Here is a 16,609-nt window from a genome sequence, read left to right as displayed (position 1 = left end):
TGGGAACCCGCAGCCTGCTCCAACTAATCCAGGTGGGAGCCCCTTCCTGCTCCAACTAATCCAGGTGGGGGGCCGCAGCCTGCTCCAACACATCCAGGTGGGGGGGCTGCACCCTGCTCCCACACATCCAGGTGGGGACCCGCAGCCTGCTCCAAAACATCCAGGTGGGGGCCCGCAGCCTGCTCCAACACATCCAGGTGGGGGCCCGCAGCCTGCTCCAACACATCTAGGTGGGGGGCCCGCAGCCTGCTCCAACACATCTAGGTGGGGGGCCCGCAGCCTGCTCAACCACATCCAGGTGGGGGCCCCTCCCTGCTCCAACACATCCAGGTGGGGGCCCCACCATGCTCCAACACATCCAGGTGGGGGCCCCTTCCTGCTCCAACACATCCAGGTGGGGGGCCCGCAGCCTGCTCCAACACATCTAGGTGGGGGGCTCGCAGCCTGCTCCAACACATCTAGGTGGGGGGCCCGCAGCCTGCTCCAACACATCCAGGTGGGGGCCCCACCCTGCTCCAACACATCCAGGTGGGGGCCCCACCCTGCTCCAACACATCCAGGTGAGGGGCCGCAGCCTGCTCCAACACATCCAGGTGGGGGGCCGCAGCCTGCTCCAACACATCCAGGTGGGGGCCCGCAGCCTGGGAGCCACACATCCAGGTGGGGGCCGCACCCTGGCTCCTCAGACTTGGAGAGTGCCATCTGGCTGTGACATCACAGTCCTGCACCACATCGCTGATGTATCACTGAGATGAGGGAACAATAGCTTCATGTGTAAGAAGCTGATGGCTGCTGTTTCTACATGCCAGCGGTGGGGTCACCATGGAGGGTATTATTATTATTATCCTTTATTTATATGGCGCCACAAAGGTTCCGCAGCGCCTTACACAGAACATAAATGAGCACACAAGATAAACAGTTCATAGTAATACAAAACCATGCAGGACAAGGACATGGTTTATACACATAGCTGCATAACACAAGCAGCAGGACACGAGCAACCAAGTGTTAGTTAGGAGTAAATGATTCTATAAGTAGGGGGAGGAGAAGCACGTGAGGGCCCTGCTCGTGAGAGCTTACATTCTAAAGGGGAGGGGCAGACAGACAGGAGCGACACAGATGAGGTAGATAGTGAGCAATCAGCATGGAGCAGTGGGTTAGGATATGTGCTGCGGAATGAGTTACTTTATGAGTGTAACACATTCATCGCTTTGGGTGCCCCTTAGTCATTGGCACCCTGGGCACCCGAAGTCTAATGAATTCTTAGAATAACTTCTTAATTTCTGCTGGAGCTCCCTGAGCCCCAGAGACGAGCGGCTTTGTGTCAGTCTATCTAAGCACACGGTTAGTACCCTACTTCTATGTGATTCATAGGATAGTGCACAAACATTCTTACCCTGTAATGATAATCTCGGGGTAGGCTGTAGTTCCAAGGTTCCAAAGGCCTCCTGTTATTGGCCATTCCTGCACCGAATACAAGAAGTTTAGAGGATGGTAATAGTATCATAGCACTGTCTCTGCCTCCCTGGTATAACTATCTCTTCCCCCCTGGTCTCACTGCACTGCACAGCACAACCTCTTCCTCCCTAGTCACACAGCACAGCACAACCTCTTCCTCCCTAGTCACACAGCACAGCACAACCTCTTCCTCCCTAGTCACACAGCACAGCACTACCTCTTCCTCCCTAGTCACACAGCACAGCACTACCTCTTCCTCACTAGTCACACAGCACAGCACTACCTCTTCCTCACTAGTCACACAGCACAGCACTACCTCTTCCTCACTAGTCACACAGCACAGCACTACCTCTTCCTCCCTAGTCACACAGCACAGCACTACCTCTTCCTCCGTAGTCACACAGCACTACCTCTTCCTCACTAGTCACACAGCACAGCACTACCTCTTCCTCACTAGTCACACAGCACAGCACTACCTCTTCCTCACTAGTCACACAGCACAGCACTACCTCTTCCTCACTAGTCACACAGCACAGCACTACCTCTTCCTCACTAGTCACACAGCACAGCACTACCTCTTCCTCCCTAGTCACACAGCACAGCACTACCTCTTCCTCCCTAGTCACACAGCACAGCACTACCTCTTCCTCCCTAGTCACACAGCACTACCTCTTCCTCACTAGTCACACAGCACAGCACTACCTCTTCCTCCCTAGTCACACAGCACAGCACTACCTCTTCCTCCCTAGTCACACAGCTCAGCACTACCTCTTCCTCCCTAGTCACACAGCTCAGCACTACCTCTTCCTCCCTAGTCGCACAGCACTACCTCTTCCTCCCTAGTCACGCAGCACAGCACTACCTCTTCCTCACTAGTCACACAGCACAGCACTACCTCTTCCTCCCAAGTCACACAGCACAGCACTACCTCTTCCTCCCTAGTCACACAGCACTCTCTTCCTCACTAATCTCACTGCACTGCACAGCACTACCTCTTCCTCCCTAGTCACACCGCACAGCACTACCTCTTCCTCCCTAGTCACACAGCACTCTCTTCCCCACTGGTCTCACTGCACAGCACAGCACTACCTCTTCCTCCCTAGTCACACAGCACAGCACTACCTCTTCCTCACTAGTCGCACAGCACAGCACTACCTCTTCCTCCCTAGTCACACAGCCCTACCTCTTCCTCACTAGTCACACAGCACAGCACTACCTCTTCCTCCCTAGTCACACAGCACAGCACTACCTCTTCCTCCCTAGTCACACAGCACAGCACTACCTCTTCCTCCCTAGTCACACAGCACTACCTCTTCCTCACTAGTCACACAGCACTACCTCTTCCTCCCTAGTCACACAGCACAGCACTACCTCTTCCTCCCTAGTCACACAGCACAGCACTACCTCTTCCTCCCTAGTCACACAGCACTCTCTTCCTCACTAATCTCACTGCACTGCACAGCACTACCTCTTCCTCCCTAGTCACACAGCACAGCACTACCTCTTCCTTCCTAGTCACACAGCACAGCACTACCTCTTCCTCCCAAGTCGCACAGCACACTACTCTCTTCCTCCCTACTCATACAGCACAGCACTCTCTTCCCCACTGGTCTCACTGCACAGCACAGCACTACCTCTTCCTCCCTAGTCACACAGCACAGCACTACCTCTTCCTCCCTAGTCACACAGTACAACACCCTATTCCTTACTAGTCACACAGCACTCTCTTCCCCACTGGTCTCACTGTACTGCACAGCACTACCTCTTCCTCCCTAGTCACACAGCACACACCACTACACAGTACCTCTGCCTCCATAGTCTCACTGCACATCACACCACTACCTCCCTGATCTCACTACACTGCACACCACTAAAGCAGAAAATCCTGGGTGAACGCCTGAGATGAGAATGTACACTTATAAAAATTAGAGAGAAAAGTAATGCTGAATCTTGCAGTGTCTGCTCTTCTTACACGACCCCAAATACCAGGTATTCGCATTTTACTACCTAACACAGTGCAATAATATATTCTCATATTCTAATACTATACAATGGAAAGCTGTAAGTACCCTTAGTGCTATGATACTATATCATAGCGATTATATAGACACATTCTTATTCCTTGATATAAGAGACAGGCAGCCTTACCTTGTTGCTGTAGCCTTGTTTTTTGTGCTTTGCCCCAACTGAATAAAGCACTGGGATCAGGTCAGGGGGACAGTCTGCGAAATATTTAGTACAGGTCACCGGCGACTCATGGATGTCCATTGAATACGGATTCTCAAATATTGGAAAACTGATGGAAATAGCCAGTAAGTTAGTTGTTACCAAGGAGAGAAAACACACTGCTAAGTATCAATGGTCACACCTGTCATATCCAAGGGACTCTAGTAACTGCTAAGTATCAATGGTCACACCTGTCAGAGCCAAGGGACTCTAGTAACTGCTAATTATCACTGATCACACCTGTCAGAGCCAAGGGACTCTAGTAACTGCTAAGTATCACTGGTCACACCTGTCAGAGCCAAGGGACTCTAATAACTGCTAAATATCACTGGTCACACCTGTCATAACCAAGGGACTCTAGTAACTGCTAAATATCACTGGTCACACCTGTCAGATCCAAGGGACTCTAGTAACTGCTAAATATCACTGGTCACACCTGTCAGAGCCAAGGGACTCTAATAACTGCTAAATATCACTGGTCACACCTGTCATATCCAAGGGACTCTAGTAACTGCTAAATATCACTGGTCACACCTGTAAGAGCCAAGGGACTCTAGTAACTGCTAAATATCACTGGTCACACCTGTCATATCCAAGGGACTCTAGTAACTGCTAAATATCACTGGTCACACCTGTCAGAGCCAAGGGACTCTAGTAACTGCTAAATATCACTGGTCACACCTGTCATATCCAAGGGACTCTAGTAACTGCTAAATATCACTGGTCACACCTGTCATATCCAAGGGACTCTAGTAACTGCTAATATCACTGGTCACACCTGTCAGAGCCAAGGGACTCTAGTAACTGCTAAATATCACTGGTCACACCTGTCAGAGCCAAGGGACTCTAGTAACTGCTAAATATCACTGGTCACACCTGTCATATCCAAGGGACTCTAGTAACTGCTAATATCACTGGTCACAGCTGTCAGAGCCAAGGGACTCTAATAACTGCTAAATATCACTGATCACACCTGTCAGAGCCAAGGGACACTAGTAACTGATAAATATCACTGGTCACACCTGTCAGAGCCAAGGGACTCTAGTAACTGCTAAATATCACTGGTCACACCTGTCAGAGCCAAGGGACTCTAATAACTGCTAAATATCACTGATCACACCTGTCATATCCAAGGGACTCTAGTAACTGCTAAATATCACTGGTCACACCTGTCAGAGCCAAGGGACTCTAGTAACTGCTAAATATCACTGGTCACACCTGTCATATCCAAGGGACTCTAGTAACTGCTAAATATCACTGGTCACACCTGTCAGAGCCAAGGGACTCTAGTAACTGCTAAATATCACTGGTCACACCTGTCAGAGCCAAGGGACTCTAATAACTGCTAAATATCACTGGTCACACCTGTCATATCCAAGGGACTCTAGTAACTGCTAAATATCACTGGTCACACCTGTCAGAGCCAAGGGACTCTAGTAACTGCTAAATATCACTGGTCGCACCTGTCATATCCAAGGGACTCTAGTAACTGCTAAATATCACTGGTCACACCTGTCAGAGCCAAGGGACTCTAGTAACTGCTAATATCACTGGTCACACCTGTCAGAGCCAAGGGACTCTAGTAACTGCTAATATCACTGGTCACACCTGTCAGAGCCAAGGGACTCTAGTAACTGCTAATATCACTGGTCACACCTGTCAGATCCAAGGGACTCTAGTAACTGCTAATATCACTGGCCACACCTGTCAGAGCCAAGGGACTCTAGTAACTGCTAATTATCACTGATCACACCTGTCATATCCAAGGGACTCTAGTAACTGCTAAATATCACTGGTCACACCTGTCAGAGCCAAGGGACTCTAATAACTGCTAATATCACTGGTCACACCTGTCAGAGCCAAGGGACTCTAATAACTGCTAAATATCACTGATCACACCTGTCAGAGCCAAGGGACTCTAGTAACTGCTCATTATCACTGATCACACCTGTCATAGCCAAGGGACTCTAGTAACTGCTAAATATCACTGGTCACACCTGTCATATCCAAGGGACTCTAGTAACTGCTAAATATCACTGGTCACACCTGTCAGAGCCAAGGGACTCTAATAACTGCTAATATCACTGGTCACACCTGTCAGAGCCAAGGGACTATAGTAACTGAGTATCACTGGTATTAGATCAGCGTAGACGCAGGACTCACCTCAAACCGATATTTGCACGTTTTATGGCTGATTCTGAGTGGGTCTCTGCAACGCTGTGTGTGTGTCTTTTGCTGGGAATTCCTTTTGTGACTTTATGCAATTATCGAAACAAGTACATAACTGGTGTGTACGCGTGTGTCCCCATGTGCAAGGTCTGAGACCACCACTATGAGCATCTTCAGGCACTGAAATACCACTTGGTGCCTTTTTATATGCCACCATTGGAGGCACCACGGAAATTTGCACCCGTCTAATGGCAGGTGCAGTTTTCCCATCTGATTATTGTCCCTGTGTGAGCAATTATGCGTCATTGTCAGCAACACAATTGCAACACTCCCATAACAGTCCCATAACAAGCCCACAACAGTCCCATAACTAGCCCATAAGACGAACTATCTCTGTGTGTTTGCGAAGCCACCTCCCTGTCACCGCTCAGGAACGCCCAATACATTTTCATAACGTTTCTGAGATGAAAAAGCTGCGTTACAGTGTCAGCAGTCACACACAGAATATAGGCATGCCGCATGTAGATACACCCGCAGTCACACACAGAATATAGGCATGCCGCATGTAGATACAGCCGCAGTCACACACAGAATATAGGCATGCTGCATGTAGATACACCCGCAGTCACACACAGAATATAGGCATGCCGCATGTAGATACAGCCGCAGTCACACACAGAATATAGGCATGCCGCATGTAGATACACACGCAGTCACACACAGAATATAGGCATGCCGCATGTAGATACACCCGCAGTCACACACAGAATATAGGCATGCCGCATGTAGATACACCCGCAGTCTCACACAGAATATAGGCATGCCCCATGTAGATACACCCGCAGTCACACACAGAATATAGGCATGCCCCATGTAGATACACCCGCAGTCACACACAGAATATAGGCATGCCCCATGTAGATACAGCCGCAGTCACACACAGAATATAGGCATGCCGCATGTAGATACACCCGCAGTCACACACAGAATATAGGCATGCCGCATGTAGATACACCCGCAGTCACACACAGAATATAGCCATGCCGCATGTAGATACAGCCGCAGTCACACACAGAATATAGGCATGCCGCATGTAGATACAGCCGCAGTCACACACAGAATATAGGCATGCCGCATGTAGATACACCCGCAGTCACACACAGAATATAGGCATGCCGCATGTAGATACACCCGCAGTCACACACAGAATATAGGCATGCCGCATGTAGATACACCCGCAGTCACACACAGAATATAGGCATGCCGCATGTAGATACAGCCGCAGTCACACACAGAATATAGGCATGCTGCATGCAGGTACTGTACAGCCGCAGTCACACACAGAATATAGGCATGCTGCATTCAGGTACTGTACAGCCGCAGTCACACACAGAATATAGGCATGCCGCATGTAGATACAGCCGCAGTCACACACAGAATATAGGCATGCCGCATGTAGATACAGCCGCAGTCACACACAGAATATAGGCATGCCACATGTAGATACAGCCGCAGTCACACACAGAATATAGGCATGCCGCATGTAGATACACCCGCAGTCACACACAGAATATAGGCATGCCGCATGTAGATACAGCCGCAGTCACACACAGAATATAGGCATGCCGCATGTAGATACACTCGCAGTCACACACAGAATATAGGCATGCCGCATGTAGATACACCCGCAGTCACACACAGAATATAGGCATGCCGCATGTAGATACACCCGCAGTCACACACAGAATATAGGCATGCCGCATGTAGATACAGCCGCAGTCACACACAGAATATAGGCATGCTGCATGCAGGTACTGTACAGCCACAGTCACACACAGAATATAGGCATGCTGCATTCAGGTACTGTACAGCCGCAGTCACACACAGAATATAGGCATGCCGCATGTAGATACAGCCGCAGTCACACGCAGAATATAGGCATGCCGCATGTAGATACACCCGCAGTCACACACAGAATATAGGCATGCCACATGTAGATACAGCCGCAGTCACACACAGAATATAGGCATGCCGCATGTAGATACAGCCGCAGTCACACACAGAATATAGGCATGCAGATACAGCCGCAGTCACACACAGAATATAGGCATGCCCCATGTAGATACAGCCGCAGTCACACACAGAATATAGGCATGCCGCATGTAGATACAGCCGCAGTCACACACAGAATATAGGCATGCCGCATGTAGATACACCCGCAGTCACACACAGAATATAGGCATGCCCCATGTAGATACACCCGCAGTCACACACAGAATATAGGCATGCTGCATGCAGGTACTGTACAGCCGCAGTCACACACAGAATATAGGCATGCCGCATGTAGATACAGCCGCAGTCACACACAGAATATAGGCATGCCGCATGTAGATACAGCCGCAGTCACACACAGAATGTAGGCATGCCGCATGTAGATACACCCGCAGTCACACACAGAATATAGGCATGCCGCATGTAGATACAGCCGCAGTCACACACAGAATATAGGCATGCCGCATGTAGATACAGCCGCAGTCACACACAGAATATAGGCATGCAGATACAGCCGCAGTCACACACAGAATATAGGCATGCCCCATGTATATACAGCCGCAGTCACACACAGAATATAGGCATGCCCCATGTAGATACAGCCGCAGTCACACACAGAATATAGGCATGCCGCATATCATTTTAAACAGCATAAGCTGATTGTGTGTCTAAGGCACATTTTAAGGGAAAATTTGTATGAAATATGCTCAGCGCTACCGAGTCACGCCACGGCATGGTGCGACTAGAAGCGCTGTTTAACACGCAAGGAAGCTGGATGTATGTGGACACAACTGTATCTCCATTACTAGGAGCTTAGCCCTGCAATGTAAATGTAACTGTCAGTGTACTAGACCACGCATTGTATTTGGACTTTCCTTGCCTCCTTTCTATCAGCTCTCGCCCGACCATCATTGTACCAGACATGGGCCGTCTGACCATGAGATTCAGCCCATTGTCCTCTGCAGGTGAGCAAAACACATCATCCATATTCATCTATACTGTGGTTGCGCCCTGCTATTACTGATATAACGGGTCCCTGCTACTGGGGTTCAACTTGTGATACTAACTTCTAGGGGTAATTTACTAAGAATCGAGATAGGTGGAGATGACCATCTCGGGTGATTTATTAACTTTTTTCCGGCTTGCATATTTACTAAAGGTAAAAGTCGGGTGAGTTAGAGAAAGATTTCTCTCATCTCACTCGTAAAACTCGGGTGAGATAGCAATCTCTAGTCAAATCACCATCGGGCCAAATCGGAAGTACTTTCCACCTAATACATACATCTCTCAAATTTACCAAGAATCGGGATGACAAGCTCGGGTGAGATAGGATCAAACTCTCTGCCCAAATCACTTTTCATACTCTCACCCTGAGCTGCATTGTGATTTGTGTATGTTTCTTTCTGTAAATGGTTAAAATATGGTCAATTTTAAAAAAAAAATTACGTGAGGTTCCCCCCCCAAAACACTAACCAGCGCCGGACTTGGCAGCCAGTCCTGGTTCTTAACATTACAGGGAAAAATATGTGTAGGGATCCCCTGTAATTTAAGAACCAGCACCAGGCAGCAGGGACAGAGCTGGTTTTAAATATATGGAGAAAAAAAATGGCTTGAGGTTCCCCGTATATTTAAAACCAGCCCTGGAACCTATCTAACAGGGGACTGATGCCACAAGCAAGGGTGCCCTTTCACCTGGTCCCCAGCCGCAGCATCAGCCCTGACCGCTAGTCAGCCCAGGCCAGGGATCCCTGGCGAGTTGGGGACCCCTCCAATATAGGGGTCCCACTCTCCAGGGAACCCCTGGCCTAGGCTGATAGCCCGAGCTATCCCCGCCACCCCTGGGTTGATAGTGTATGTAGTGGTAAAAATAGAATTATCAACATTGTCTTTGCAGTGGAACTACAGGTCCCAGTAAGCCTCCCCCGCATGCTGGTTCTTGAAGAACCACAAGTACCAGCATGCATCAAGGGTCCGCTGGTACGTGTGGCATCAGTCCCCCGCTAGAAAGGGTCCGGAGCTAGTTTTAAATATAAGGGGCACCTCACACACATTTTTTTTACCCCTATATTTAAAACCAAAACTGGCCCTGCTGCCTGGTGCTGGTTCTTACATTACAGTGGAACCCTACACATTTTGTTCCCTATAATTTTAAGAACCAGGACTGGCTGGCAAGTCTGGGGCTGGTTAGTCTTTTGGGGGGGACCTCAAGTCATTTTTTTTTTTTACATTAACCCGTTTTTACAGGTACAACACAACAAAACCTACATCACCATCGGCAAACCTGTTTAGCCTCAAATCGCCTGTTGGTAAATTTGAGAGATAAAAGAGATTAATGACCCGAGTTCCGGCGATTTACACTGAGATGTATCACTTTAGTAAATTTATCCCCTAGACTCATTATGTAACCAATCTGACTCAGAGCACTACCTACTGTTCCTCCAGTACAGTTTCTCAGACAATGCTCAGCCACAGCTGTTGCTATATTCTAACACTCCTCACCCCCTTTCCCCTCTACCCTAAATGCTGTGGCTATAAACTTTCTCTCCCGCTAATCCTCATCCTCTACATTAATATGTAAATCTCTTCACTGGTTCCCCAGTCCCCCTAGAACTCAGTCCAAGCTGCTTGCTCTCAACCTTGTCAAGAGCTAACATCACCCGTTCCACCTTTCTTTCTGCCTCTGACCTGCACCACTCTTCCCCTCTGCTACCCCTCTCAATCCTCTCCTTCCCATCCATGGAACTCCTTGCCTCGCCCAACTTTCAATCTTTCAAACACACAACCTTTAATCTCTCCTATAGAATGTAAGCTCTCAGGAGCAGGGCCCTCTTCCCTCACGTGCTTCTCCCTCACTTACTCCTACTTTAATTTACAACAGCACCTAACCCCCAGTTGCTGACGCCAAGCTGCTTATTTAAATGTTATGCAGCAATGTATAAATCGTGTATTTGTCCTGTGTTGGTTGTACTGTTATTAACTGTTTTTCTTGTGTGCTCATTTGTCTATGTACTTGTCTTTTGTGTGCTCATTTGTGTGCTCATTTGTCTATGTACTTGTCTTTTGTGTGCTCATTTGTCTATGTACTTGTCTTTTGTGTGCTCATTTGTCTATGTACTTGTCTGTTGTGTGCTCATTTGTCTATGTACTTGTCTTTTGTGTGCTCATTTGTCTATGTACTTGTCTTTTGTGTGCTCATTTGTGTGCTCATTTGTCTATGTACTTGTCTTTTGTGTGCTCATTTGTCTATGTACTTGTCTTTTGTGTGCTCATTTGTCTATGTACTTGTCTTTTGTGTGCTCATTTGTCTATATACTTTGTAAGGTGCTGCGAAACCCTTGTGGCGCCATATAAATAAAGGATAATAATAAATAATAATAATCTCTCAATCGCTCACTTACAATCCCACCTCTTCACCCTAGACTACTCTATGCCTTCCTAGTCCTCCATGTTCATTTACTCTATTCCCTCCATCCATCCCACCCACTTGTGCCCCATTTGCTTCCACTATTTCTCATGAAGCCCACTCTCTATAATGCAAGGTCCCCTCTACCTTACAGGCCTGATAAAGAGGTGCACGCCGCTATACGTGCAGGTGACCGATGTTGGAAGTACTGCGCATACGTCCAAGTCGCACTGCACTGCGTCACTATGATTACCGCTAGGAGATTGCAGAACGAATGTGGATTTCAATGGGTCTTCCTGGGAGTGACAGCGGGGTAGCTAGCCAGACGCGGCGTATCCCGGATGTGGCACTGACAGCGACTGCGTTTAAAGTCACAGTAGCGCTGACACAGGGCGCCATATTCAAGTGTCGAATCTACCATAGGGCTGGTGCGAGCTTTGACGTTGCAACCGATGGTGCATCTAGACACATTAGCGCCACTGCCTGGACATCTCAGCAGTAAGGTCATTGGTGGCGGACTTAGCATAAAGAGGCAGACGCGGCTGCGGTAATAGGGGCAGGAGCGAGCGCCTCTGAACAGGCCAGGTCTCATGTCTTTCTCCCTTCTCCCTATCATATCATACGCTGCATCTTATCCGTGCGCTCTACTGCGTATTCACACACCGCATCAGAGCTGGTGGTAACTGCGTATCCATGTACTCATTATTAGGCCTCATTGTATTCATAGGCTTGTACTGTACTCCTGTATGTCACGTCTGTCTGATCACTGTAAGGCGCTGCGCCAATCTCTGGCGCTGTATACATAAATCGATGACCTTGCAGCAGGCGTTCTATTACATTCCACAGGGAGAGGCTGGAGGAGTCAGATATTGTCATATTGCCTAGTATAATAATTATCAGGCTATTCATTGTATCAGCTGCAGGAGTGAGCACTGTAAACGGTATATATGCAAAACCTCTGGCTGATATGTCACCAAGTATTAAGACAATTCATGTAATCTTCAAATGCTCCCCTACAGCGCACTTTAACCCTGTCACTTCCAGCAGGACCCGTCACACAAAGACTGCGATATAAGAGCGCACCGTAACCCTGTCACTACCAGCAGGACCCGTCACACAAAGACTGCGATATAAGAGCGCACCGTAACCCAGTCACTACCAGCAGGACCCATCACACAAAGACTGCGATATAAGAGCGCACTGTAACCCTGTCACTACCAGCAGGACCCGTCACACAAAGACTGCGATATAAGAGCGCACCGTAACCCAGTCACTACCAGCAGGACCCATCACACAAAGACTGCGATATAAGAGCGCACCGTAACCCTGTCACTACCAGCAGGACCCATCACACAAAGACTGCGATATAAGAGCGCACCGTAACCCAGTCACTACCAGCAGGACCCATCACACAAAGACTGCGATATAAGAGCGCACTGTAACCCTGTCACTACCAGCAGGACCCGTCACACAAAGACTGCGATATAAGAGCGCACTGTAACCCAGTCACTACCAGCAGGACCCGTCACACAAAGACTGCGATATAAGAGAGCACTGTAACCCTGTCACTTCCAGCAGGACCCGTCACACAAAGACTGCGATATAAGAGAGCACTGTAACCCTGTCACTTCCAGCAGGACCCGTCACACAAAGACTGCGATATAAGAGCGCACTGTAACCCTGTCACTTCCAGCAGGACCCGTCACACAAAGACTGCGATATAAGAGAGCACTGTAACCCTGTCACTTCCAGCAGGACCCGTCACACAAAGACTGCGATATAAGAGCGCACTGTAACCCTGTCACTTCCAGCAGGACCCGTCACACAAAGACTGCGATATAAGAGCGCACTGTAACCCTGTCACCTCCAGCAGGACCTGTCACACAAAGACTGCGATATAAGAGCGCACTGTAACCCTGTCACCTCCAGCAGGACCCGTCACACAAAGACTGCGATATAAGAGCGCACTGTAACCCAGTCCCTTCCAGCAGGACCCGTCACACAAAGACTGCGATATAAGAGCGCACTGTAACCCAGTCACTTCCAGCAGGACCCGTCACACAAAGACTGCGATATAAGAGCGCACCGCCTGCCATTACATCTCTGCGGCCAGGTTTCCCTGATCTCAAGGACAGAGAACTGAGGCAGTGCGAGCTGACATTTATCCAGGTCCGCTGCACAGTGCCATGGTCTGAAGCCAGGTACCAGGTGTATAAGTGTGACAGGCGAGTGATGCTCTCCTGACACAGCCCCGGCGGGGACCGTACTGCGTTGGGCTTAGTATGAGTGACACGCCAGACATCACTGTAGGAAATGCCATCGGTAAGGGGGAACTCTGGGAGCTGATGTTTTGGGAAATAGGTCAGTAAGAGATGAGGAGGGAAACTGGCTATGAAGAAGGGGTTATTAGTGGCTTGGAGGAGAGGATTCAGTCTTGGGCAGGGAAAGAAACACGAATTACAGGGAAACTCCATATTAAAAAAAGAGTTATAAATTCCAGGCAGATGCTTGATAAGATAAGCCCAGATCTGTTGGATAAGTGGGTCGGGTATGAGATCCCGGCGGTCGGGATGCCACCGGTCAGAATACAGACAGCGGAATCCAGTCAGAATCCCAACACCCATAAGGAAATAAGGTAAGACTAAACCCTACCCCTAACCCTCCCCGGTGCCTAACCATAACCGCCCACCCTCCTAGTGCCTAAACCTAACCTCCCCCTCCCCGCACCCTAAACCTAACACTCCCTCCCTGGTGCCTAACCATAACCGCCCCCCTAGTGTCTAAGCCCTAACCTCCCCCTCCACATACCCTAAACCTAACCTCCCCCTCCCTTACCCCTAAACCTCCCTCCCCAGTGTCTAACCCTAACCTCCCGCCCTAGTGCCTAAACCTAACCCTCCCCCTAATGCCTAACCCTAAACCCGCACCCTAACCCTCCTCCTAAAGGCCCGATACTTACCTACGATATGCCGGCGGTCGGGATTCTGGTGCAGGGATCCCAACGCTGTCGGGATTTCAGCACCGTTATTTTGCCCGGCAGGATGCTGACTACATATGTATGTATGCCCTACCTCCCACATAATCGTCTTTACACACATAAACGACAGGAAACAAGCATACAGCATAGGAAACAAACATACAGCATACGAAACTAACATACAGCATATGAAACAAACATACAGCATATGAAACAAACATACAGCATACGAAACAAACATACAGCATATGAAACAGACATACAGCATAGGAGACATACAGCATAGGAAACATACATACAGCATAGGAAACATACATACAGCATAGGAAACATACATACAGCATAGGAAACAGACATACAGCATAGGAAACAAACATACAGCATAGGAAACAAACATACAGCATAGGAAACAAACATACAGCATAGGAAACATACATACAGCATAGGAGACATACAGCATAGGAAACAAACATACATACAGCATAGGAAACAGACATACAGCATAGGAAACAGACATACAGCATAGGAAACAAACATACAGCATAGGAAACAAACATACAGCATAGGAAACAAACATACAGCATACGAAACAGACATACAGCATAGGAAACAGACATACAGCATAGGAAACAAACATACAGCATAGGAAACATACATACAGCATAGGAAACAAACATACAGCATAGGAAAGTACTATGTAATATAGTGGCCTATACATGGGGGTGCTTTCTCTTTGCTTGTCGCTTGTACTCCTCCTCTGGGGCGTCTCTTGTCACTGTCACCTCCCCTGATATCTTTGTCCCATTGCTGAGATGTCTTGGTGGAATCGCTCCCTATGCTGTCACTCAGTGCACTACAGTTATCTTGTGTGGGTAATCCCGTGAATCGCATATATTTGAATAGGGGAGGGGACAAATAACTGATTAATTTAATTGGGTCATTAGGCCCCGCCCCCTCTGCTCAGAACGCAGATTGCTGGTAAGATTCTCTCCATTCTGCCCACGTCACTAGGAATACCCCTACATCGTCATAAATGGGCTATATCTCGGAACTCAGAGCTAACTGAGAGTTTTATATGTCTTATTCATTCTGTGCATGCTGACATCAATTAGAAGTAACTATTTTCACATTGGAAACATTTTCATTGTTGTGCAGTGTAGTATAACGAGTGGGGAATAACCTGCAGCTCATTAGTTACAAAGTTTCAGGGGAACATTCTACAAAACAGGAGAAACAGAAAATGTCTCTTGTCTATAATACTCTCCTTTGTTCGTCATAATTCTCATCCACGTCCTCATCATTTCTACCCTAGATTACTGTAATCTGCCACTTTCTGGCCATCCAAGATCTTGAATCCTTTAATTCTCTCATAGCGCTAACTGTGGTGCCACTCTCTGCCAGTCACTCCGCTAGCTCCCTATCACTCTCACCTAACAAAGCCGTCTCCCTCACTGATCCTCTGTCACGTTTTGGGCTTTCAGATCTGAGTCAGGAGTCATGGAATTGGGCTGATGAGTTGTAGGGGGAACAGTGGTGGTTGTGTCAGGAGTCTACTCATTGGGGGTGACCCATGTGGTAAATGCCTGGTGCCTTCACAGAGGTTAGGGAATCTTGAAAGGCTCCCAGTCTGCCCCTGGAACCAAATGAGTGGACTCAACCCCCTCACCCTGAATACAGGAATAAGGGTCCGGAACCAGTGTTTGAGAACTCAGAGGACAGAGCAGCGAGTAATATAAATAATCGGTAGCCCGTCTGTAATCTAGAAGCAGATGTTGCAAACTGAACTGGGTGACTGAAGCCGACATCCAGAAAGCGGTGTCTAGATCCAGTACACAGCCCCCAGCAACCAGAGTGAATGCTGGAGACTAACACTCAAAGAGAGGACCCTCAGAGCAACAACCACCATTGACAGTGGAGTAGAGAGTGATAAAACCAGGTTAGGAGCTGCGATGCCGAGAATGAGCAATGCACTCGCAGAGCAATCTGTAGTGTAATACAGGTAACGCCCAGTTGGACCTGCAATGTGCAGGAGAGTTGTACTCAGAAGACTTGCTTGAAGTCATGATCACTGTAGGCCGAAGACTTGGCACTTGAAACACTAGAATAGTCTATGAATCACTCAGGATACTTCAGATTACTGCACAGGCCGGAACCAGAATGGCAGACACAGGTAAAATAGTGCAGGCTGAATCGGATTGGGACCAGAGATAACCAGCGATAGAACCAGAGGCTTGAACCAGACTGGAAGGTGGGTGGGGGGGGATGATTCAGCAGAGGACAGATCTGCTATTGCAGCTACTAACATGGTAGGTGTTGCGCTAGCA

The 16,609-nt window shown here is 48.4% G+C and overlaps 1 protein-coding gene across 9 annotated transcripts in view; it reads right to left on the bottom strand.

Moving 5' to 3' along the window:
• Positions 1-16,609, bottom strand: part of STXBP5L (syntaxin binding protein 5L) — a 581,790-nt gene that overhangs the window by 200,808 nt on the left and 364,373 nt on the right. For all 9 annotated transcript variants that reach the window (XM_088455906.1, XM_088455901.1, XM_088455909.1 and 6 more), the window contains 2 exons: positions 3,607-3,754; positions 1,397-1,464 (listed from right to left, as the gene is read on the bottom strand). In XM_088455906.1, the coding sequence (XP_088312032.1) occupies positions 1,397-1,464; positions 3,607-3,754 (216 nt within the window). The remainder of the gene's footprint in view (positions 1-1,396; positions 1,465-3,606; positions 3,755-16,609) is intronic.

The sequence above is a fragment of the Taudactylus pleione genome, unplaced genomic scaffold (genome assembly GCF_031769625.1).
Source record: "Taudactylus pleione unplaced genomic scaffold, aTauple2 ptg000677l, whole genome shotgun sequence".
Classification (NCBI taxonomy): Eukaryota; Metazoa; Chordata; class Amphibia; order Anura; family Myobatrachidae; genus Taudactylus; species Taudactylus pleione.
The sequence above is the reverse complement of the archived record's forward strand: the minus strand, read 5'-3'. Positions and strand labels throughout refer to the sequence as shown.